Source organism: Amblyomma mixtum, chromosome 5 (genome assembly GCF_055824585.1).
Source record: "Amblyomma mixtum isolate Tamu chromosome 5, ASM5582458v1, whole genome shotgun sequence".
In the NCBI taxonomy this organism is placed as follows: Eukaryota; Metazoa; Arthropoda; class Arachnida; order Ixodida; family Ixodidae; genus Amblyomma; species Amblyomma mixtum.
In genome coordinates, this window is record NC_143016.1 from 46,746,922 (window position 1) to 46,770,204 (window position 23,283).

Consider the following 23,283-nt stretch of genomic DNA (forward strand, 5'->3'; position numbering starts at 1 on the left):
AGCTAGAGACTAGAGGTCGTAAAAGTTAGGAGAGGAAGTGTAGAGGCCCTGTTACGACCTCGGCGGGTTTTAGCCACATACAGGGTCTGTCCTGAACGTAATGAGACAAGTCGCGGCGTGGCACGTGCATGCGCTAGATAGGGAAACTGCTTTTTGAGGAAGGAGGGAGAACCTTCAGCTTCACACTGCAAAGACCTCAGTTGGCTTCGAGCAGGTCAAGCGAGTGGACTTGTTCGAAAGTGTACCCCTGTTTCGTCGCTGCATCGAGGGAACCATGGAGCGAACGTTGAACAGCGCTACGCGGTGTAGCTTTGCAATAAACTGAGTAAATCACCTATTGAGACATTTGACAGCATGTGGAAATGATGCAGTGTCCAGGTCGCAAGGGTTCCAATGGCACAAAACATTTACAAATGGCCGTGAAGACGTTCAGGACCACACAATAAACATTACCGTCCGCAATCGACATCGACGGGCGTCCGGACTGTTGCCCGTCGTGAACGTCTTCACGGCCGTTTGTAAATGTTTTGTGCCATTAGAACACCAGACCTGGACAGCGCATCGTTCCCGCATGCGGTCTTGATCACGTCGAATGACTCGGTAGGTGACTTATACCTGTGCTACACGACAACGTTCGAATGACATTCGAGAATTGGAATGACATTCGGACTCGACGGACTCCCGCGGTGCTACACGACACTTTCCAAACGCATTCGAAAGCCTCAGCTCGTTTTCAGTGTACAGCGACGACGACGGCGGCGGTCACACTAGTACGACAACGACACTATATATCACGCTCAACAGCAGCATGTCATTATAGCGAAATATCTAGTTTACTATAATATCATTGTAATGGGACAGATTTGTCAGGCCAACGACACCGACGAATCCGATCGGCGGACGGTCAGCCTTGACGGCGGCTGAGCGAAAGCACGATGATGAGGGGGCCGTGTGAATATGTTCGCGCTTCTAAATGAGCGATACGAACGGCTACATTTCACATGTGCACACCTGAACGCTCACCTGCGATAAGCGCTTGGCAAATTACGGCTCCCTTCCCTTCCGCGACGACTAGGCCTAGCGAGTCCGCCGGGTTGGATCTGTGATTGCGGTGGTTGTGAAGAGCGAATCACAAGCTTTGGCGAATGCAAATGGTCACCGAGTGTAGTTTTGGCAACAGCGACCTGAAATCAACTATTGCTTACATCGCAGGGCACGTATACGATGAACGGCAAACGCCGATGTGACCCAGACTGCCGAGTCGGGCTTTACGGCCAGCAGCAGTCGTCGTCGTCGCTAGCTTGTGGATAACAAGTTAGGCCGTTCCAGTTAAAGCGAATGGTCGCCAAACATACTTCTGCATGAAGTAGTTTGAAATAAAGTACTGGTCACGTCGGAGGAAGCCGGGACAAGAAGCGAGAAGCGCCGGTACTGCTCGATGTCAACAACCCGGCTGTCGTGTTTCTCAAGCGTGCGATCGCATCATCGCTTCCCACACATTGTCGCACTGCGTAAACAAGCACGGGTACAACTGGTAAAAAAGAAAACAGGTTGTTGAATAGAACTAAAACACTGATTACGTTTTATGTAATGAAAAGAGCTCTAGCTGTTCGTACGCAACAATGTAAACAGTATGAGTACAGTCGTCCTCATCGGCGCACTCCTGTGGAAATTTCATGCTGACGCGGTTAATGTTCGTTGGTGTAATATTATCTTCAAGCATTCCCTCAGACAGAGCACGAGCTATTTCCTAAACAAACAGCAGAAAAAAGCGAGCAGCGGGTATCGAAATGGACAGCCACAGAGCCGAAAGCAGTCGCTCGGCTGTGGGCGGGGCGAAGCGACGGCAGCGTCGACGGCTATTGGTCGATTCGGGCTCGAAGGCATTCCAAAATCTGGAATGTCTCCGCGTAGCTCCGTCGACTCGAATGTCATCTGAACCGAATGCCGTTGAAAAACTTCGTGTAGCAGCGCTGGTTTGGTATTCGTGTCGGATGACATTCGGTTGGAAGGCATTCGAAACGCCCGTGTAGCAGGGGTATTACTCAGTTTGTTGCAAAGCTACACCGCGTAGCGCTGTTCAACGTTCGCTCCATGGTTCCCTCGACGCAGCGACGAAACAGGCCGGGGTACACGCTCGAAGACGTCCACTCGCTTCGCCTGCTCGGAGCGAACTAATCTGGTAGCATTGTGAAGCTGAAGGCCCCCCTCCTTCCCCCAAAAGCGCTTTCTCACTCTAGTGCATGCGCGCCTCATTACTTTCAGGACAGATCTGTACGACTTTGCACACAAGCCAGTAGAGTGACTGCAAACTGCAAAACTTGATTTTTATTTTTCGCGGATTTTTTTTTATGCTCATCGTTAAGGGAACGGTCGTAACTTTCTTAGATATGGTAATATTTGAATGAAACTTGATATGCTATTTGGATGACAAGGATAATTGAGAACCATGAATAAGGTATGAAGTTAACGAGCCTCAACTGGAACAGCTCCATATAAAGTTGTGCAATTTTTTAGCGATAAAACACTTCGCAGTCATCACAAAGCGAATATCCTCGTTCATTGCGCAGGCTGATCATGAAAACCTATATTACCAACCCTCCATTTTCTATTGACATTCTCCAATCGAAATTCATGAATGTTAATCTTATATACATATTTAGGGCTACTGTACGGTTAAAAAAAATTCTAATAATTCTTGATAGCCTAATACATTGAAAGAAATCTTCGAAACTGCCCCTCAGAAGGCAGATACACATAAAAATTTTAAGATCAAAATCTATCACTATTTTCTGAAAGGTGTTAACATACCTGCAGGTATCTTTTTTCGCGTATTTATCTTCAGAAGGTATCACTGTTCATGCCATTGCGTGTCTTACTCTCTCCGTACTTAATCCACAACTTAATATTTCACTGCAGCTAAGCAGTCGTGCGGCAAGTTTTGGAAAACTTGATAACTCGGACTATCATGTCCTTTCAATTAAGTGACAAAATGCTTAATGAGAAAGTTATTTGCCTGGGGCACATTTTTTTCCTCCCAGCGCTTCGACAGTAGGCATGTCTTACCCGGGACTTCTGCTTTTACTGCTGCCACTGGTACAATGTATCAAAAGAGCGCCTGACATTGTGTTCATCCTAGCCGACGATCTGGTGAGCGGGCCATTCTGTATTCCTGCCTTATTTTGCTGGGTGGCGAGTGCCCACTTTCAAAACGCGATATCTCCAGTAGGACTACACAGTCGAGTAGGTTGAGACGGTTTTTCTCTCGCTTTGAATAACTTCTTTATTTTCTGTAATATAACACTAAAAAGTCACGCAACCTTAAATTTAGTCGTACACAAAGCGAGTGATCAAGAAGTAAACTCATCAAAGTGCTGATGATTACGATTGAAATTTTAATGGCTCAAGCATAACTTGGAAGAAGAGCGCCGTGGATAGTGCGTTTGGAATGCCCGAGGCGTGGTCAGAGACCGCTTCTACAAAGCATTTCGCCCTACGAAAAGCGAAGCACTAGGCTACTATAAAGACTGTACCCACCGGAAAACGGGTACCTAGCAGGTAGCAATGGAAAACAAACCGCGTACCTCCCGGAAATACGAGGCGCATGCTCAAACCACCCGGCTGCTGCGGCGGTAACTCATCGAAGAGCTATTATATTTTCTTTTTAAATTTCAATTGGATACATTGCCCAGTTGGAAAGTGAATAAAAAAAACTGGCTTAAATCGCGTGGAGTTGGAGAGTTAAAGTGAGCCATTCGGTCCCCTTCAAATTGTTGAAATCAAAGAGCTGGTTCCGTTAAAAAGAAATTCGAATTAAGAAAGTTCGATTTACAGAAGCTCAGCTATCATAGTGCATGGTACTGATCACGCTACAAAGCTTAGCTAGCGTGCCGCAATATTTAAAGCAATGGAATAAAGTGTTTCATTTTGTGAGTGTCTGCTCACTGTAGCTGTAGTCTGGGCGTTGCATGTTGTACCCGCTGGAAGTTCATATTTTTACATCAGACGAGCATAAAAATGTCGGCATATTCTTGTAAATCTTTCTCTGGGATGACACTAGCGAGGCCAGAACTCGAGGCTTTGGTAGGAATTAATATTTTTAATTGGCAACGAAAGTCAGCCCAGAGCCGACAGCTTTGAACCGTGATGTGTTGAAACTTCACCGCTCTCGAAGTAATTAGGCTAAGATGGCTACGCCGCCTGGAGTTTATCTACTGTACTTTATGAATAGGACCGAGTGCTATTAAGAGCGATATTTTTGTTATTTCACTGGAAGAAACTTCGGGCACTGCAATTTGTTTTCTCCTGCAATGTGGCACACTTTCTCGCACATTTCAACCGTGCTTCTCGTCGTCTCTCCTAATTTTTTCAGAAAGCCAGGCAGCCGCTATGCTGTTAGTGACGCTGCCAACGGCAGCGCTGATGTCAACAAAAGCGGCTGCTTGTATCTTTTGTATATATAAACAGCATTATTTTATTGATGTCATTTTTAAACCCACCTTAGTGCTCCCGACTCTAACTTAGCAAACTTTATGCGTCTCTGTTAATGTTGCGCCCACTGTTTCCAATACATGCTGTCTAGACTATCATATGAAAGAATTAGGTTATAAGGTGTTCTGCTATGTTTTTTCTGACGCCAGAGCTGGGCATTGAGACAGTCTGCATGCACTTAGATCTTTCCATGGTTAGATAACTTGGCTTTATTTTAGTGTGTTAGCACCTACACTGGCTATTCCCCGAACTTAGCCGTAGTGTGGTTGCTTGTATCAAGCCTGGTCTCGCAGTAAAACCAAGAATAACAAAGTGTTCGTCGGGAAGAGAAACCTGCGCCTCATAAGCCCCACAGGTGGCAGTACCTGTCATTGCAGGACAGTGGAGCATAGCTTAACCGCAGCACCATTGCACCACTACTTGTATGGGGACTATCAGGGATCTAAGAATGCAAAGTACAGAATTACCGACGCAGCATAATGGTCATTCATTGGCGCTATCACGCCACGCCCTTAAGACGGTGCTCAAGTCCGATTTCGCCGATCTTTGATTGATTCCTGCTCGACCTTGAAAGCCGAGCCTGGAACCGAAACCGAAGTGCTGGCGCACCAGATTCGCATTTGGCCTAACCGCGCAAAAGCATCCACCATTTTCTCTTTAGGTATTTTAGTTTACAATGCAGAGACTTGCATAAATCTCAACGTGCTCTTCACTCGTTGTACTAAACTCCTCTTCCAGTCGGCTCTTTTTCATTAGTTATTAGGAGATGGTTGCATGAACTTCCCTGTCTGACATTAAAAAGCTGCAGGCAGCCGGTGCTAGTGCCATGCGCAAGACTGCTAGTTTAGACACAGATACTTACTTCTGCGCCATTTAACACCTTCATTGCTGTGTCCATGCCCACAGGCATGACTTTATGACTTTATGCTCAGAGGGCACAAGTGGTGAGTGAATAAGAATTTAATGACAAGTTTGGAGCTACTTGGCTGCTTCCGCACGTTGAGCGTGCATCGCTATCTCTCGCAGGGATGGGCCGACGTGAGCTTTCACGGCTCTTCCCAGATTCCAACGCCGAACCTGGACGCCCTGGCTGCGGACGGCATCATACTCAACAACTTCTACACCCAGCCTGCCTGCACACCTTCGAGGGCGGCACTCATGACTGGCATTTACCCGATGCGTTTAGGTGCTGCTTTCAGGGATACATAAGCAGAGGCCCCACCTTATTTAGTTTCCTTTGTTTTGAAAAGGAAACAATGTGAACAAATGCAAGAACGTGAGGGTGGTGCAGTTGCTCCTTAGTTAAGCACCTTCAAAGAGAAATAACATCTTTGAAAGAGAAATATTACGATATATAAAGAAATTACGTTCACAAGCAATTTATCGTCGAAAAATGCGCTTGCACAGAATTTAGAGGCATGTAATACAATCGCATTTTTGCGCTGGCGTGAGTTCAATACTCCGAATATTACATACTCAGACTGGGAATGACAGCCGTTCATTGCTTTTAATAAATACTTACTGTGAATCAGTATTAGGAATGCCTGGCTGCAATCATTTGAAGTGACGTCTGTCAAAACGCCGCTAAAGAAATATGCTCGCTTCAAAATAGCCTCGCGCGTTGATTGTGCCACTGACACATCTGCCAATGTCCATAATGGAATCTTCTTCCTGAATCAGAGCTCAGTAAATCCACCTAGTAAACAATGTACACGTCCGACCTTTGCAATGTTTCGATAGGTGTGGCCCAACCAGTAGACAGATACTGCCGCTCTATCAAGCCACCAACCGGACGTTTAAATTATGCAGTTACCTCTGCTCAGAGCAAAATCACGAGTGCCTTGGGCACATCCGCCACTTTGACAATTTACTGATATGTCCAACATGAAAGGCACCGGGACAGACCCCTTTTACATTCTTGCGGACAGCTCTGAATCGGATCGGTCAATTAGAAATGACCTCGCATGTTCAGCCTGCGACATATGTCAGCGCAGGCGTCGTCTGTCGGCCGGTTTCGTGAGCAGTCGGTCACAAATAAGTAGCTAAACTGACTTTGTTAATGAAGAGGAACAAACATGAACATCATTAGTTGCGCCAGCACTTTGAATGTCGTTACTATTTCTTAGCGGTAGCCGTCATCGCGGTTTAACAAAAACGGTCTTCATTCCGCCATCATTTCATGCTTAATAACAGAGGTGCGGAATAAAATTGTTCACTGTGAGCTTGACAAAGCTCACAGTGATGATCATGATGACCTTAGGCTTAACAGCATAGGTACACGGCGGAGACTTGCGAGGGTGCATACCGGATACAAACACACTCACGTACAAGGAGTGGCGTACTTGGATAATTTTTTATCTTAGTGTAAAATTTGTACAAAAAAAACCGAAACAAAAAACGGAAAAGAAAAGGCAACGAACTCTCATTCTCCGCACCACTGCCAGCTTCGTCTTCTTCGGGGCAACATAAAAGATACTTCAGTAACTACGGAGTCAAAGCTTTCACCGAATTACTGTCAAGAAGCTACGGGAACGCCAAGCTTAATCTCTAACACGTTTAGAGCAGCTACAAAGAAGAAACAAGCACAACGACCAGGAGCTTATCTAGAGATTCGCCTCGCTCGTTTAGGGCTTCCTCTTCCTATTCCGGTTATTCTCTCCTTTTGGGCAAGCGCCAGGGAATTTGTCCTGATGCCAGTGTGCGATTATATTCATAATACATCGTCGCTTCAGGGAGTTTACTCTGTTAGTTACAATTTCCAAACTTCTTTACATACACACACAATTTCACCCACATCTACCTTAATTGAGTTAAAATGTCACTACTGTTTGAATACTTGAGCATTTGCCCCCGCATACCCACATGGGTATGGGGCGGGGAGGGGGGGCGGGCACACTGTGGGTATATATGTGCCACTCCACCAGAGACCAAGAACAACAACGAAGAGTATTTTCCGTCACGCTGCCTTCTTACGTCTATGTCTGGTACATGTCTTTTGTTTTCACTGCTAACAACTTAATACACTAGCTTCGATTATTACAGTGAAACTCAATTGCCTTCTTGGCTCCGCCATGTAGGCGTTCAAGGCCTATCCATCAGCGCAGCCAGTCCATGGGGACTGCCTCTTGACTTACGGATCCTGCCTCAGTACATGAACGAACTGGGATACGAGTCTCACCTAATTGGGAAGGTATGCCCGTGTTCGCTGTGCCTTGTCACAACAGTCATTGCAGGCGCTTCTGATTGGCTGTCACATTTGTCACTGAAACTACTTCGCTGCTACGGGTGACGGATCCAGTGGGGCCAGAGCAAGAAAAGAAGACCGCTATAAATTTTTTACAGTGCCGCCAATGCTATTTTTCCCGTCAGCCAATCTTTTTGTCTGATTGGCAATGTTAGAAGAGTTACAGTCCTTTTTTTCTTTGTGCAGTGGAACATTGGCTATTGCACTAAAAGTATGACTCCGACGTTTCGGGGCTTCGACAGTTTTTACGGCTACTACAACGGAATGGAGGACTACTACAGCCACATGGTTTCATACGTACGTATGTGGAAAGAGCTTTTTTGGTGAGAATTTCATTTTTGGTTTAGGGAGGTTTAATGTCTAGGATTGCAGCCATTGAACACTTCGCATTGCTGCATATCATTTGGTTGTTTTATTCAGATCACTTTGCTAAAAAAGACCTTGTCAGAGGCGGCCATTCAAGAAAGCAGTCTACGCATTCCGAAGTTAATATTATTTAGCGTCGAATGCCTGACAAACAGAAAATGGCTTCAAATGACTTCTGCTCAAAGTCGCCGTAATGAAGCGAAGTGACGCACAGATGGTTATTGCAACTTGTATACGAAGGAAACACTTCATGTACAGGTGTGATGACGTAGTAGTGTACACTAAGTACTTCCTTCACGAATTCCGGATAAAAAAAAGAATTGTTGCGTGAATTACGTTCCGCTGCGGAACATACCAAGCACCACTTGGGCGTTTCGGTGCAAGGTGTTCAATGGCCAATAAAGGTAAAATCCAAGGTTTGACGAACACCAGTCTGCCCGGGAGTAAGTAACAAGTAACAAGTGAAGGCGGGCTAGTTGGTGGTTGACAATGGAATGCATATTGCAACCGCGCAAAACGACGCAGGACGAAGAGAGGAGAGCACAGGACAAGACGCGGCGGAAATATATATGGCGCTGTCATATTGCTAAAACAAAACGACGTTTCGGCTTTCTAAGGGGGCTTTTGTTCGCTTTGCACGAGTCTCCCGTATAGGGCCCGGGACGCTTTTTTGCTTTAGCGATTAGCCGGAACCTAACGCCTTTCCGCCATGACCTTTAATGGTACGTAAAAGTCAGTATCACGCTGACTATCATACTGGAAATACTACCTAGCTGTCACACACTCGTTCACAAAACACGGTGCATGTGACAATTATATCGCATGACCCTGGTTTAAACTATCTACAACCGTTGCGGTACATCAAGCACAATTTTATGAGTCGCTTTGTCATACACGGACAAGGATGAGGAAATCATGGCCAGTGCTATACTTACTTCTGAGGCATGGGAAAACAGTACACTCATTAAATGCTCTCCTCTCACCTCTTTTCTTCTCCAATGTTTCACTGCGGGCTACATATACGGCAGCTTGTGTGAGGAATGAAAAACAAGCATTTTTTTTTTCTTATATAATTAAGGTAGACAAAGCTGCGCTCTTGTATCGTATTTATTCCAGAAAAATCACACGGGCCTTGATTTTTGGCTCAACTCTGAGCCACTGTGGTCGGAGGTGGGAAAATATTCAACCTCCTTGTTCACGGAAAGGGCGCAACACATCATCGCCAACAGAAACAAGTCAAAGGTAATGTTACAGGAAGTAGCATCTTGCGTAGAATATGCTGGCATACTGAAAAACGTATAAAAAGTAGCACATGCAGCCTATGTAGTGAGGGATGCTTTATATATCTATTCACCAAAGCCATAAGAGGACTCTATACTAGGTCCTTTAGGCTGCTACAGACAGCAGCGACGCGCAACGATATTTCAATTTGCCTATTTTGACGCTATTGGTGTTTCAAACAAATTCTTAATTACGCGAACACTCGATCACCCCACTGTCCAAGCACAGAACATGACTTCGGACTTATCCAAAGGCGCCATCATACAGTGAACTATTGCGTTACAACCCTCTTCAATGACCGCACTCTTTTCCAGCACCCTTCTTCCTACTTTACTCCCCTATTCCCACCCCTACACAGAGTAGCATTTCAGCGAATATTCACGCCTGTTAAAATGCCTGTTTTTCATTGAAGAGCTCTCCCTCTCTCTCACCATCATAGTGGCCGCGATTTTCTTGCCAGTGGAGTACTGCGAAAGGCCGGCGATACGTAACAAGACATCATTCCCTCTTAATACGATTTGCAGTGCTGAAATTACGCGCTGACCGCAAATGGCGCCCGGGACATCCCGTGAAGGCTTCATATACTTCCGCCTTGTAAATTGATATGCTATGACGGTTTGTTCATTAGGATTATTATTATTATTATTATTATTATTATTATTATTATTATTATTATTATTATTATTATTATTATTATTATTATTATTATTATTATTATTATTATTATTATTATTATTATTATTATTATTATTATTATTATTATTTATTCTGAGCAACATTCTCTGCAACGAAGTACAAAGTTGAAGGCTTTGTATTATTTCGAGCCGTATTGGTTTCCTAAAGGGACATTGAATAGAAATAAATGTTTGCCTGCACCGACAAGGCACTGTATCGAAATCAGAGGCCAATACAGCCGAAAACTAAGCGAATAAAAACTTAGAAATGAAGAAGAAAAAGCAAAATACAGGCGGCGCCATCATAGGAAGATTTTACAATTGGAACACATGTATGCGCGTTAACACCAATTTTTGGATGCGCATTCCATTGGCTGTGGTACACGAGCATTCGCTTCAAAGCTATGGCAGCCCGTCCTTTTTTTCGTAAGGACGCCAATAATTTGGACCGAGAGGCAGGAAGATTTTTAAACCCGTTTTCTCGCCGATAACTCCGTCTTTTGCTGGCGGACAAGCATTATAATATCCAGAAAAATCCAGGGAATAAATTTTCGCTAAGGACCACAACTGAATGCAATTTTCTTCAGTATCCTTTCGAAGGAAAAATGAGGATAAACAGGAGCTGGCGTGTATCTATACGTACCACATTGTAAACACTAAGAGAGCACTGTTGCGTAACAGGGGGCTTTTAAAAGCTAGAAAAAACTAAACCAAAACTAAACAGAAATCATGCAGTACGAGGGCGATCCGCAAGTAAAATGCGCGAGCCCACACCGACTTTTGTGCGCGGATTCCAGAGGCTTCGCTACACCGGTATTGCTTCAGAACGACGGCAAAACATCCTTTTCGATAAGGACGTCACGAGTCGAGTGGCGGCATTCCAATTTTCTTGCCCATAAATAAGCTTTTTGCTACCAGGCAAACGCCAGCATAGCCAGAAATAACGAAATTGTAAATTTTTCAGGAACAATGATTAGATATAGCTGTCTTCAGTGCCCATTCAACACTGCCAGAAATCTGATACACGAGCGCGCTTTCTATTTTGCTGTGGCCCAATGGCGGCCGCCGCGGCTTCTATAAATCCTGCGACCAATCACATGCCCAGTTTCAGTGCGCCACAGTCGCTGAGCGGACGACCAGTTATCGCAGTTCCTTGTGCTTTTTCTCCTCGCAGCCACTGTTCCTCCTACTCAGCCATCAGGCAGTTCACTCTGGAGGAAAAAACTCACCACTGCAGGCGCCAGAGGAAAATGTAGCTAAGTTTCCATACATAGGAGAGCGGAATAGGACGATATTTGCTGGTAAGCTTGAGTTTCTCTTCCCCCGGCTACCCGGTTACCCGGTCGCTAACGTCGATGCTGACGCCGGACAATTTTTCCAGATAAGGGGGTGCTAGTTTGGTCGGTTTATGGGATTTAACGTCGCAAAGCGACTCAAGGTATGAGGGACGACGTAATGAAGGGCTCCGGAAATTTCGACCACCTGGAGTTATTTAACGTGCAATGACATCGCACAGTACACGGGCCTCTAGAATTTCGCCTCCATTGAAATTCGACCGGGTTCGACCCCGGCCGCGGCGGTCGAATTTCGATGGAGACGAAATCTAATCCCACAAATTTTGAAAACAGCACTACCACCACCCGTCATCATGAACAAACATATAAACATCTCTTTATCTGTGCCTATCCAGTGGCTGAGTGGGCGAAGTTACATGTGAAAACTCTAATCAGTGTGCCGCTTTTTTTCTATCGCAGGCATGCTGGACGCACTTGATCAGTCTGTAGGCGAGGTGTTTCAGATGCTAAGTGATGCTGGAATGCTGGACAACATCGTCATCGTCTTCAGCAGCGACAACGGTGGTGCCCCCTTCGGCCCGCATGCCTCCCGCGGTATAAACTGGCCACTACGCGGCACGAAGGCCACACTGTACGAAGGAGGCACGCGGGTGGCCGCCTTCATCTGGAGTCCCCTGCTGGACCGCAACCGCACTGTGTCTGATCAACTGATGCACATCACGGACTGGGTGCCCACGCTGTACTCAATAGGCGGTGGGTGTCCCAGCCATTCCACTGAAATTCCCACTTTATGTAGAAACTGGAGTTTCACGGTAAAGCAATGGGCGAGCTAAAGCTGGACCGTGGTGCGAACACTTTTGCCCGTGTAGCTTGCCCTGCTGCTAGGTTCTGGATTTGCAAAATATTTCCGTCGTTGACCGGGATCGGCTTGCGTCACTAATCATTTGAATGCTCGCTGGCTCACTGCAAGCTTCCGCCTTGCCATTGCTCCTCTGCTGGGTACAGTAATGGAGCATGGCACATTTTTGCACCGTCCAGCCCGCCATGCCAGCGTGGTCATCGGTGCCGTTCCACCGAAAAACTATTCCTGTTGCCGTATCGCTAATCGAGAGTCGCAAAATTTGAAGAAAAAAACAATAATACTGTTACTAGTGTTACGTGCGGGTACTGGGCCACTCGACGTTAAAGTGGCTATCAATGTTCTTCACGGCGACCACGCTGAGGGCTCGCATTTCAGCTGCTATCAAGTCTCGACCGTTGTACTCCAAATTTCGGGGCACACTTGATTGTAAATCCCTTTCCATAACGTGTTTTGGTGGGGGTGCCTGAATTAGATCCTGGGCCACACACTAAGGTTTCTCTGCGGCCGCCACCTAGGCACCTTCGCAATGCCTACAAAAGCTGCCCGCCCCATCCTCGCCAAGCACGCCAGCCGTCTGCTTGACCCACCCCCGAGACCATGGAACATCCTGCGGGACTGCTGTCGTTGATCTGGAACACTGGCTCGTCTTTTATGAACGCGTAGCCAACTAGCCCGGCAACGTGTTTTGTTAAGCAAAGCACGCGGGATTGTTAAGCACAGGAGGCGGGATTTCACGCTGATGCTTGGCAATGTGATCTCTTTTATGACTGATCCCACCTGGATTTGGTTTGAAACAGACGAAAACGATGGGAATTTTTCGATCGTGTGCAAACAGAAGCTCCGCGAACCGTTCGGAAAGCCTATCGGACCCCAACTCGCCGCCAACAAGGAGATTGCATCTCGCCGCCAAACATCTTCCGAGTCTTACATCTCTCACATCCGGACGCTCTGGCATTGCGCAGGAAAGTCGACAAATACATGTGCGAGGCAAATTCCGGCAGCCTTCCAACCAAGGTAACTTGACAGGCATCGTCCGCTGGGAACTAGAGGCCATGACTCCCGCTGTCCCCGCACAGCAGATGGCGGAAAACATCCTGGCCGCTACCTTCCTTATCCATGTGGCTGTTCAACAGGAGACTGCGAACATTGGTATCCCCTCTCGCCATGTTGTGGATAACGTGACTTCCAGTCCAGACACTCCAGTGATCGCTCCCGCCATTTCTTGCGACAGCTTCAAGCCACAGTACCGCAGGTACAGCAGTCCTACAGCAATGGTTTTCGGCGCCTTTGCTTTTACACTGATTAAGAAGGAAGAGAACACGTGTGTCGCATCACCATCTGTCGGCTTGCTCGATCGGGAGATAGAATTTTTGCGCAAATATCTCAGTGCGAGTCGACAATATGGAGGGTTGGCCTGATTTTTTTTCATCCGGCCTTTCGGTTTTTTTCTTTGGCGCTGTAATGTGGTTATAGACTCAACTTAACGCTCTTGAGACTGCCCTTGTGGGCCTCTACAAGGCAGCTCTCAACCTCCCTATCACTACCTCTACTGCAAAGATCTTTGCAACAGGCCTCTTTCATCCTCTCCGTTCTCTGCTCTCTCTCCATCATGACTCGCAGATTGCCCGGCTTTCCCTTACCCGTCAGGGTCAGTGGTTACTGACTCAAGCGGGTATCTCGCCCCTTCCCTGCGCCCCGATTACCTCTCCTATTCCCACCCCGGCTCCCAATCTTCGCATCCTCCCCCTTCCGTCCAACATGTCCCCCGTTCTCCACGCCGGCCGTCGTCATGCGGCCGCACAGCACCATTCCCCTCTCTTTGATACCCAGGGTGTAGCTTACACGGATGCCTCCTTCGTGGCTCCTCGAGGTTCCTGCGGCTACGCCCTGTACCACCCCCACCTCCCCGCTCCTGAAACTCACACCAGCGGGCCGTTTCTACGCCCTCCAGATGCATTGTCCCTCGAGGTCCTCGCCATTGCGCATGCACTCCAGTCATTTGCCCTCCTTCCCTCTCTTCAAGAGTACACAGTCTATTCAGACTCACAAGCCGCTATACACCACATACAGAAACGCACCCTAACCCCTTCTCTTCAACAGGAGGTCGAACGAGCGGTCTCCGCATTGCAGCCTTCCATCGTTTTCCTCCGCTGGGTCCCTGGGCATTCAGGGATTGACGGCAATGAGCTGGCTCATCAGCTCGCCCGTGACACACTTTTCCGGGCACCGTTGATCCCCTGGCCCAAGCCCTCGGAGGACGGTGGGAGACTCACCCTTCGCCGCACCATAAAAGAGGTCTACCTCGAGCTCCGCCTCGACAAACGCCTTTACCCTCCCCCTCATCCATCACTCACAGTGCCGGAGGCTCGCCTTCTTCGGCACGTTCAAATGAATGCAATCATCACCCCGTCTCGCCTCTTTCTCTATCGCTATAGATCGGACCCTTCCTGTCCCAACTGCCCCTGTATCTATGCGGACCTTGCCCATTGCCTCTTCTATTGCCCGGCTGCTCAGCAGTCGGGTTCCTACCCCCCACCTTCTTTATCCATCACCACCTGGCTCGACTGGCTTGGCGCTGAAGGGGAGGAAGAACAGCGACTTCTGGTCGCCCAGGCGGTCGACATGCTCGGCCTGTAAATTTTGGCCGAATAAACGTCTTCTACTACTACTACTACTACTACTAGTATGACAGTGGCTCCACAGAATGAGAAAAAGAGGATTGCGATATTGGTTTCGTTTTTGTTTTGTTAGTGCTTGTTAAGACGCGGGTTATGAAATAGCATATATAGGTACCTTTCCGTGAATAAAAATTTTAAACCATGAATCCCCACTGACTCGCTCAGTTCTCCATCCTTATTTCTGAGAAAGCTGTTTAGCATTCCTTGTAGCCCTACGGCTGCGCTTGAGTGGATGTCAATGTGTAATTCCTCCCCTATTACAAATCTGCTACACCTTGGAGGATTCCCCTTAACATTTGACCAACACTTTTCCTAGTACCACGGCGCTTCAAGGTTGGTGTAAAATAGTTCGCGGAGCAATTGGTCATGATAGCTTGCTCACTTAAGGCCGATATGACACGTTACTAGGTTGTTTACTCAGCCGTAGAGCGTAGGCACCGCACAGATACACATCTACGCCGGATCACGTCAGATAAGTCGGCTGTTGCTGTCCTCGCTCCATTACGTCGGTAGTTTTTGCGTGCACGCTGTCTTTTTACTCCCATATAGGTGTATTCGTGTTTAGAGGGTATGGAGCCTTCCCTCGAAAAAGCAGATCAGTTTTAGTTACCAGGTCTTACGTAAATAATATAATTTTTCTGTTGTATTCCACCTGTTCTTTGCGGCGTTTTGACTCATAAAAAAAATTATTTTGGGAGTGTTTAATGTCAGAAGATGTCATGCTCTCCGACGCCACGATCGTTTTTCAAAGACACGCACAGTCTACCTGTAAACAAGAGTGAACCTAAATGAGAGTTTAAATGGTTGGCGTAGCTATTTAAGCTCCATCTGTCGAAACATCTACTTTTCGTATGGAGAAAAATGTGGTAAATGACCTACTTTATTTCCTACAGTCGGTAATGGAGTAAAAGCAAAGGTTCTTCTCTTTATAACTCTCATTTTGAAATGGAGTTTCTTGGCCTCAACGCTCCTCAAGTCCCCAATAAACTAAAAGAAAACACAAGTTTGCACTGCCAGCACTGCCACCTAACGTCTCGTCTACTTCTGGTTAATCGTGTAATGATGGTGGTGAGTGGCGCCCCCTTGTATACCATAGTGGCTGGGTATCTACTTGCTTCTGTGCCTCACGGGCGCTTTCCGCGGTACATAGGTCGAATTTTCACCTTTTAAACTACAGTAAGCTCTATTGAACTGCTCCTTTGAATTCTCCAGAGCGCTCCCGCCATGCCTGATCTTCATGTGTTCGTGCAGCCACCCGTTAGAGCACCGACTTAGCCCTCATTGTGACAGATTTTATCAGCGTGGTTAGCGTAGTGTGGTACACAAAAATGGAACTGCAATGGAACACAGTTTTAAAGCCAAAAATTTGATGAAGCTGATGAGCTGCAGTGTTCCTCAATCATAGTGAGAAATCAAACTTTAAAGACATGAAGATGAAAGCAAACACTGTCATGCAAGATTACCTCCAATGGTGTTCCCACTTTCAACTCATTCTGCTCTGGTTCTTGTTCAGCTTAATGGGGTGCATGTTGATGAAAATTTCTATGAAAACCCTTTTCAGCTCCGGAGCATTGATTGTGAGCTCACGTCGCTTTACCTACAATAATAAGCCACCAAATGAACTCGCAAAAAACAGTCAGACAACAAGCAGATGACTGCTGCCGCCACTGGACTTGCTAACGGCGCAAACAACGCGTGACTCGGGGTAACATGAAAGCAGCGCAGTTGCCCAAACTCGGCTGTCACCTGCCCTTGCAGTTTCCTTTCTGTTTCCGCCACTGGCGCTGCTGTGAGAATGAACCTGAATATGCATACATAGACATGGCGCCATGTTATCGTTTCATTTCTGTGGGTGGTAAAAGTTTTCCCCTGAATTCCTAACTACCTACCTTGCATGGGAGAGTAAATACAATACTCCATATGAATGGTGTAAATAAAACCTCCTAATGTGTGTGCATTAGGGGAGAAGCCACTTACTATCATTTGTGCTTTTCTGGCTAAGGGTGTAGCGGAAAACAAATAATCAAAGCTAAACATTTTGTGGCTTCGTTTGTCAGTGTCATTTCATCAATTACCCAAGCTTTTAAAGAGCGCTTTTAGACTCCGATAGAATGCGCTCATTGTGAGGTCCAACTCCGTTAGCAAGAGACCAGCCGCCACTTGATTAACACTTGTTGCTGGGCTAGTTGGTGCATTATTCTTCGTACAAAACTTAGCGCAAAACACGACACTCACAAGAAAGGTGGGCAAGACAAAGCGCTGTCCTGTCCACCTTTCTTGTGAGTGTCGTGTTTTGCGCTAACTTTTGTACGAAAACTAAAACTCCACTTGATAGTCGTCGCACGGCGGGCAGAAAACTTATCGGAAGATAAACGGCTGACACATTTTTTAAACTGCAGAGGCGTAGATCAGCATTGGCCGTTAGCGCCTACAGCTTCGATTAGATGAGGCAGTAAAATAAAAAACGCCCCACCCAGGCTTTCCTGTGAGGACAATACGGGTGGTGTCACACCACGTCAAGCGTTACCCCCTACATTTTGTCGCGAACCTTCACAAGGCCCTTGCGTTTGCTTTCAGGAGGCGACGTAGCGAACCTGGGCGAACTGGACGGAAAGGACATGTGGCGCGCCCTGTCTCGAGGGCTGAGTTCGCCTCGCGTCGAGATGCTGTACAACTACGACAGGTGGATCCTGCATTCAGCGGCGGTGCGTGATTCGAGATACAAGTTGCTGCTGGATGGCACCGGATCTCATAACCTGCGCTACCCCGTACCCGGAGGAAGTCGACCCAGCAACGACCTAGATGAACTCCTGGCCCAATCCAAGGTGGCGAATGTTTTGCGGGACCTGTACAAAACGAGCCAACTGAATATTCCCGAAGGATGGAGGGAAAGAGCAGCGGTGAACTGCGGCAAGAATGAAGACGAGAACTTTTCGACGAACAACACTCTTTATCTGTTTGATGTCGTCAAAGATCCCTGCGAGCTGAACAACTTGGCCAGTTCTTACCCTGAGGTCTGTGGGCAGTACACTCTTTTGTAATGTTTAATGAGGAGAAAATGACGGGTCGACAGAATCATACGCGGCAATGGCTGCACTTCTAAAACGACAGCCTACCCAAATAAGCTAATAAAACGACAGCCTACAGACGCAGACAACTGCAGTCTGTAGGCTGGCGGTTTATTAACTACACAGTTTAGCGGCCGCGGTGGTTCAGTGCTTAATGCCCTCTGCTGAAGAAGTGACCCCAAATACGCGTCTTCGATCCTGTCCACGGAGGTCGAAATTTGATTGAGGCCAAATTCTGAAAGCCTGTGTACTGTGCGACGTGAGGTCTTGTTCAAGAAACTGAGGTGTCCGAAATTTTCGGAGCCCTTCACTACGACGCCTCTCATAGCTTTAGCTGCTTAGGGGCTTTATACCCCCATAAACCTAACTACACTCTTTATAGTGCTGAGGGCCTGTAAACAAGTTGCCTGCTCAATGCCTTTTACATCTTAAAAGCAGCGGAGAAAATGGTTATGAGCACATGTAGACTGAAATAATTGCTAAGATATCCCAGATATTCAATCCAAAGAAGCGTGGTTTTCAAAGGTTAATGCGGCAACTAGACTTCTTGAAAGCTATCTTTTAGAAGCGTTGAAGTAGGGGACGTTTCATGAAGTACAACCATGCCCGAACACTTTCAGAAGACCTAAAGTTATAAAACATTGGCACTTACAAATAATTTCTAAAGAGTAACGAGGAAACCAAGTTATACACGGGCTCTTTAGAAATATGTTCAGCACCAGTGTTTAAAACATGACTTTGATGGTGCTTGGTAGAAGCTTGGTTGATCCGCAGTTGCTGCCATCATGCATATAATAGCCGCATTCTATTCACGTTCACGTTCACGGCATTCACGCTCTTCAGATCACCATTTTTCCCTGCGTGCTGTACACATTTCAATTTTGGCTTCCCATTCTAACAGGTTGTGGCGAACTTGATGAAGCGCCTCTATGCTTATGCCGCTGATGCACCACGACCTCTGATCGAACCGAGGGATCCCGCTGGCTTTCCTGGGTATCACAATGGAACCTGGGCGCCCTGGCTGGATGTACCTCTTTGACAGCGGCCATTTTGTTATGCCAATACGTCGTCGCGGTACGAACGATTAAAGAAGGTTCTTTTTTTTTTCTTCTAAGTTATTCGCTCCCTCGGTAACCGCACATGATGACAATGAAATGAGCTGAATGTGGAAGCATCCGGAACAACTACTACTTCCGCAAGAAAATGTTTAATTTCTCCGTTTTTAGGAGCCACTGAAGCAAAATTTGAACAATTGGGGAAAACGCTAGAAGTAAGCTCTTATAGTGTGCGATTATACTTGGATACAGGCATTACTTAGCGCGTTTTTTAGTGGGTGATTTTATTTTTCATATTCAGTAAGCATACGCTAAGCAGTGTCATCAAACGCAAGGCGAAGTGTGTGAAGTCACAACCACCTCGTCATAGTAGAGGCCGTTGTGTTGATTTGAAAGGCACCGTCGCATCTAGTTTTAATGGCCGCCAAATTATTGTCACCGGTGGTGAATATATGACTCCGAAGATGAATAGCTTCGCAACCTGAAGAATAAAATAAGGGGGCTTATGGCTGCGATTCCTGCGAGGGAAGTGAGGGCGGCTGTAGTCATTAGTCGAGACTAACATCTTCAGTTTTTCTGTCGAATGTTCAACCCACAATGAGCACAAAAGATAAAAAAATTCACAGGCAATCTTGCGTTTGATGTGGAATGGTATGAGCCAGCATTGCGACTCCGATTGCGTGGCTGATTTGTAGTCACAAATGATAATTAAAGCTTCGCTTTGAGAATTCATTTCTCTACTTGTTGTTCAATTAGTTGAAATCAGATTTCCAGTACTCACCAACTTTCGTCTTCGGGGGTGTTTTCGAGCTTTTGACTCTTTCCCAACAAGGCGTCAAGCCCCCAACGACGCCAAGTTTGGCCCACAATAACCCTCCTAACGCTAGAGCATTGTAGCTGCACCCTCCTTTCCACTTTTCTCATCTCCACTGTCTTTTCCTGACTCTCTTATACTCCACTACAGCGCCTTTCTCTCTGCCGTCATTCATTCCTTCCCTGCGTGAGTGTAAATGAAAATGCAATTAACTCTACAAAGCAGATGCACAAAATGACAGCAGTCATATGTATCAGACAGATTTCTGTCTTCAGAAGCACGCTGGTGTCGCCGCAAATATGGGCAGAGGGTGAAAAAGATGATATGTCTATCCGAGCAACCACCTCTCTGCTACAGCGCTGCTTCTAGCAGCAACAAGCTGAAAAAAAAAAGCGTAGCCACATGCAACTTTCTTGTCAAACAAAGGTTCAGAATATGGCGCTCAAAAATGAGTACGTAGAATTAAAATATGAACAGCAACAAAAATACTGCAGTAAAGATTAAGCCACACTCGAGAAAACGGCCCTGTGCACAACACTTGGCCATAGCACTGCGACGCCAACACAATCTAGAAACCATTCCACAACTGCGGACCCAATCTGCCGTGGGAACTGCAAGTAGCTATCAATAAAAAAGTTACGCTGCCCCTCACATCCACGGAGGTGTTGTCAGTGTAGGGTTCTAGCCGATGCCATCCGTGCCAGTAGCAGCCCAAAGCTCACTTTCTCTTAGCTCAAAATTTCTCACGCAACTTCAGTGGAAAGATCTCCAGTCACTGCTTGAACGCCTAGCAATGGCTAAAGATTGGCAGCATGCATTCACAATTTGTAAACACGCCCTAAGAGCAATACTCACCTCACGCTTCAAGCAATAGCACTCCCTACGAAAGGCACAACAGTCCTGGAAACCGGGCGAACTAAGCCACCCTCTACTGCAACGATTGTCTAGAGGAGGAAGCATGACGCATAAGGATAGCGGATACCTCAAACACACGCCAGTTCTGTTCGTTACCTCGTGGTCTTCGCTCCACTGTCGCAAACTGCGTTTTGCTGTGCGGAACGCTGCCCCATAGCGACCCTACTCGTTCATCCCATAAAAGGTGTGGTAGCCGAGGTGGCTTAACACAGCCTTCCTGGAACAAGGATCTGTGTCTCACATTGCGAGAGGAACAACGACGCCATGCACAAGGTCGCAGTGACTGCCCTCTTACATGGGCAGTTTTACTACTGCCCAATAAAGGAATGTGTTAGCGCTGATGAATACGCGAGACAAACTTGCGAAAGGCGGGAAATATACATCTCTAGCAGACACTGCAAGCCAGAGCAGTACATTCCAGTTCAGAATAAGGAAAGTAATAACCTCAATATCGTAAACAAACCACGGATTGTTGCGGAAACCAGAATGTATTCAGAGCAAACCAACTGTCTTTAGTATTACTGAGGAAGGAAAATGAGGTATCAGTGTGTCATTCGCAATCAGTGTGGCCCGATCCGACTAACATTTTATATCAATGGCTATGGTGCATGTCTGCTGAGAGGACTAAATTGAGGCCCGTGCACTGTGCGATGTCCGTGAACGCTAAAGGGCCCCAGGTCGTCTAAGTACCGGAGCCCTCCACTACACGTCCCCCATAGCAATAGTCGGTTTGGGACGTTAAACACCATAAACCATAAACCAACCTAACATTTTGTAAAAGATGCTGCACCACAGCGAGACTGCAGAAAGGGCCCAAACACAGCGTGCACTCCCAACTGACTTTTACTGCACGGAGCCCACTACTTAACTAACCCGCATACAAGGGTTAGCCGAAACGCAAAGGCTAACAGCATGACGTAGCAGTGGGCCTGCACGCCCACCTTCCGGAATCGTGACCTCTGCTGATATTGGGCCGAACGGCTGACGCCGAACAGAGCCCTCATCCCACATTCCGTAAGGTCGGTCTTCAGTGCGCAGAGTATGTGTCACGACTCTGCTCTCGTCCACTATTTTTTTTCAGGATGCCCGAAAATCTCGTGAAAGTTCCTGACACCGCATCTGGCCGGAAAGCGAGAATATAAAATATCATTCGCTCTACACGTCAGCCTCGACGTATTGCTACTTTTCTTTTTTTTTTTTACGCACGAAACAGCACGTGTCCTAGGCCATTAACTTTTTTTCTGTTTGGAATGAACGAATAACACTCGAAATGAATGCATAGATCTGCCACATGAAGAAATGGAAAAGCTAGTACAAACGAACTTCCACCCAATTAGAACGCGATGGATGTGCACCCCAGGTAATCCTGATCACTGAAGCCTTTCGTCCACGCACTGCTTGCTCAAGCTGATGGTCTAGCATTCATCCACCCTTGATCAGCATGCTTGACTGACTTCTTTCTCAGTGTGATAAACTCGGTCGCAAAACTATGCAGGGACCTCATATCGCTGTTGTTTGGGGGCTATGCCTTCTGGGGCTGAGAACGCGACCGGGGGATTGACTCTTGTCTGTAGCAGCCGCATCCGAAGGAAGGCGGAAAGTAATAAAAAAGAGAACTAATATTTGCGAAGAGGTTAAAATCCGAAGCCGCTTGAGTTACAACGGAACCCACCAGTACGGTTAGCTTATTATAACGCGGAACCATATTGTGGACCAGCGCAAAACGGACAATGGACCAAGGAAAGAGAAGACGACACGGGCGCTTCTCTTTCCTTGGTCCATTGTCCATTTTGCGCTGGTCCACAATATGAATTACTTCCAACTTATCCAGCAAAACGTATTGTTAAATAACGCGGATGTACCTTTGGTACGTAAAACTGCAGTAAATATTTAAAGTACAGGAAAATTCTCGTTCTATTTTAAGCTTCACATTCAGGTTATAAGGCTGTGCATGCGAGATGATTAGCTGTTTCAGGGAACATTCATGAAACGAACCACAAGCCTGTATTTTAGCGAGGCCGGAAACGGCCGTACTTCGAAACAGGGGGCATACTGCGCACGTGTGCACAGCGTGAGCTCATGGCTTCGCCGTACAGAGCATCTTAATCGAACCGTCGCAGTGCACACCACGGGAGTATAAATTCGTTTTCTTCTCATTCCTTCCCCTGCTCTTGGTGGTGTTGGTGAGTATACTTCCAAGCTCGCGACTCAGCGACACGCTGTGGGGCGGAGATGCGATGTTCTCTGTTTGACAGTAGTCATTTATTTACAGCATTGTCCTGAGATGTGGCATTAGACAAATTGCAAAAACTAGGTGGGCAGTTGGAGGTCCGAGGCTCGCATGATCAGGCAGTCTGCCTCCTGCTACACAGGAGGCAGGAGTCCTTAGAGACCTTCGTCAGCCTTACCTGCCCCCTACTTTACCCCCGTTTTTCCTTAACCATATTCCTAAATCAACTTTTTCAAAATTTTGCCGACGAGTCAGTTGACCAATCAACGGCAGGCACTGTGTGAATAGAAAAGCATACAAAAAAAATTGG

The 23,283-nt window shown here is 46.8% G+C and overlaps 1 protein-coding gene across 1 annotated transcript in view; it reads left to right on the forward strand.

The window, feature by feature from the left end:
- LOC149341988 (arylsulfatase B-like) overlaps window positions 1-18,998 on the forward strand; it is a 29,969-nt gene extending 10,971 nt beyond the window's left edge. The window contains exons 2-10 of the mRNA XM_089542060.1: window positions 3,042-3,150; window positions 5,518-5,677; window positions 7,569-7,681; window positions 7,922-8,032; window positions 9,218-9,343; window positions 11,231-11,357; window positions 11,811-12,104; window positions 17,469-17,905; window positions 18,861-18,998. Of these exons, the coding sequence (XP_089398186.1) occupies window positions 3,058-3,150; window positions 5,518-5,677; window positions 7,569-7,681; window positions 7,922-8,032; window positions 9,218-9,343; window positions 11,231-11,357; window positions 11,811-12,104; window positions 17,469-17,905; window positions 18,861-18,998 (1,599 nt within the window). The 5' untranslated portion in view covers window positions 3,042-3,057. The remainder of the gene's footprint in view (window positions 1-3,041; window positions 3,151-5,517; window positions 5,678-7,568; window positions 7,682-7,921; window positions 8,033-9,217; window positions 9,344-11,230; window positions 11,358-11,810; window positions 12,105-17,468; window positions 17,906-18,860) is intronic.
- Window positions 18,999-23,283: the final 4,285 nt, after the last annotated feature.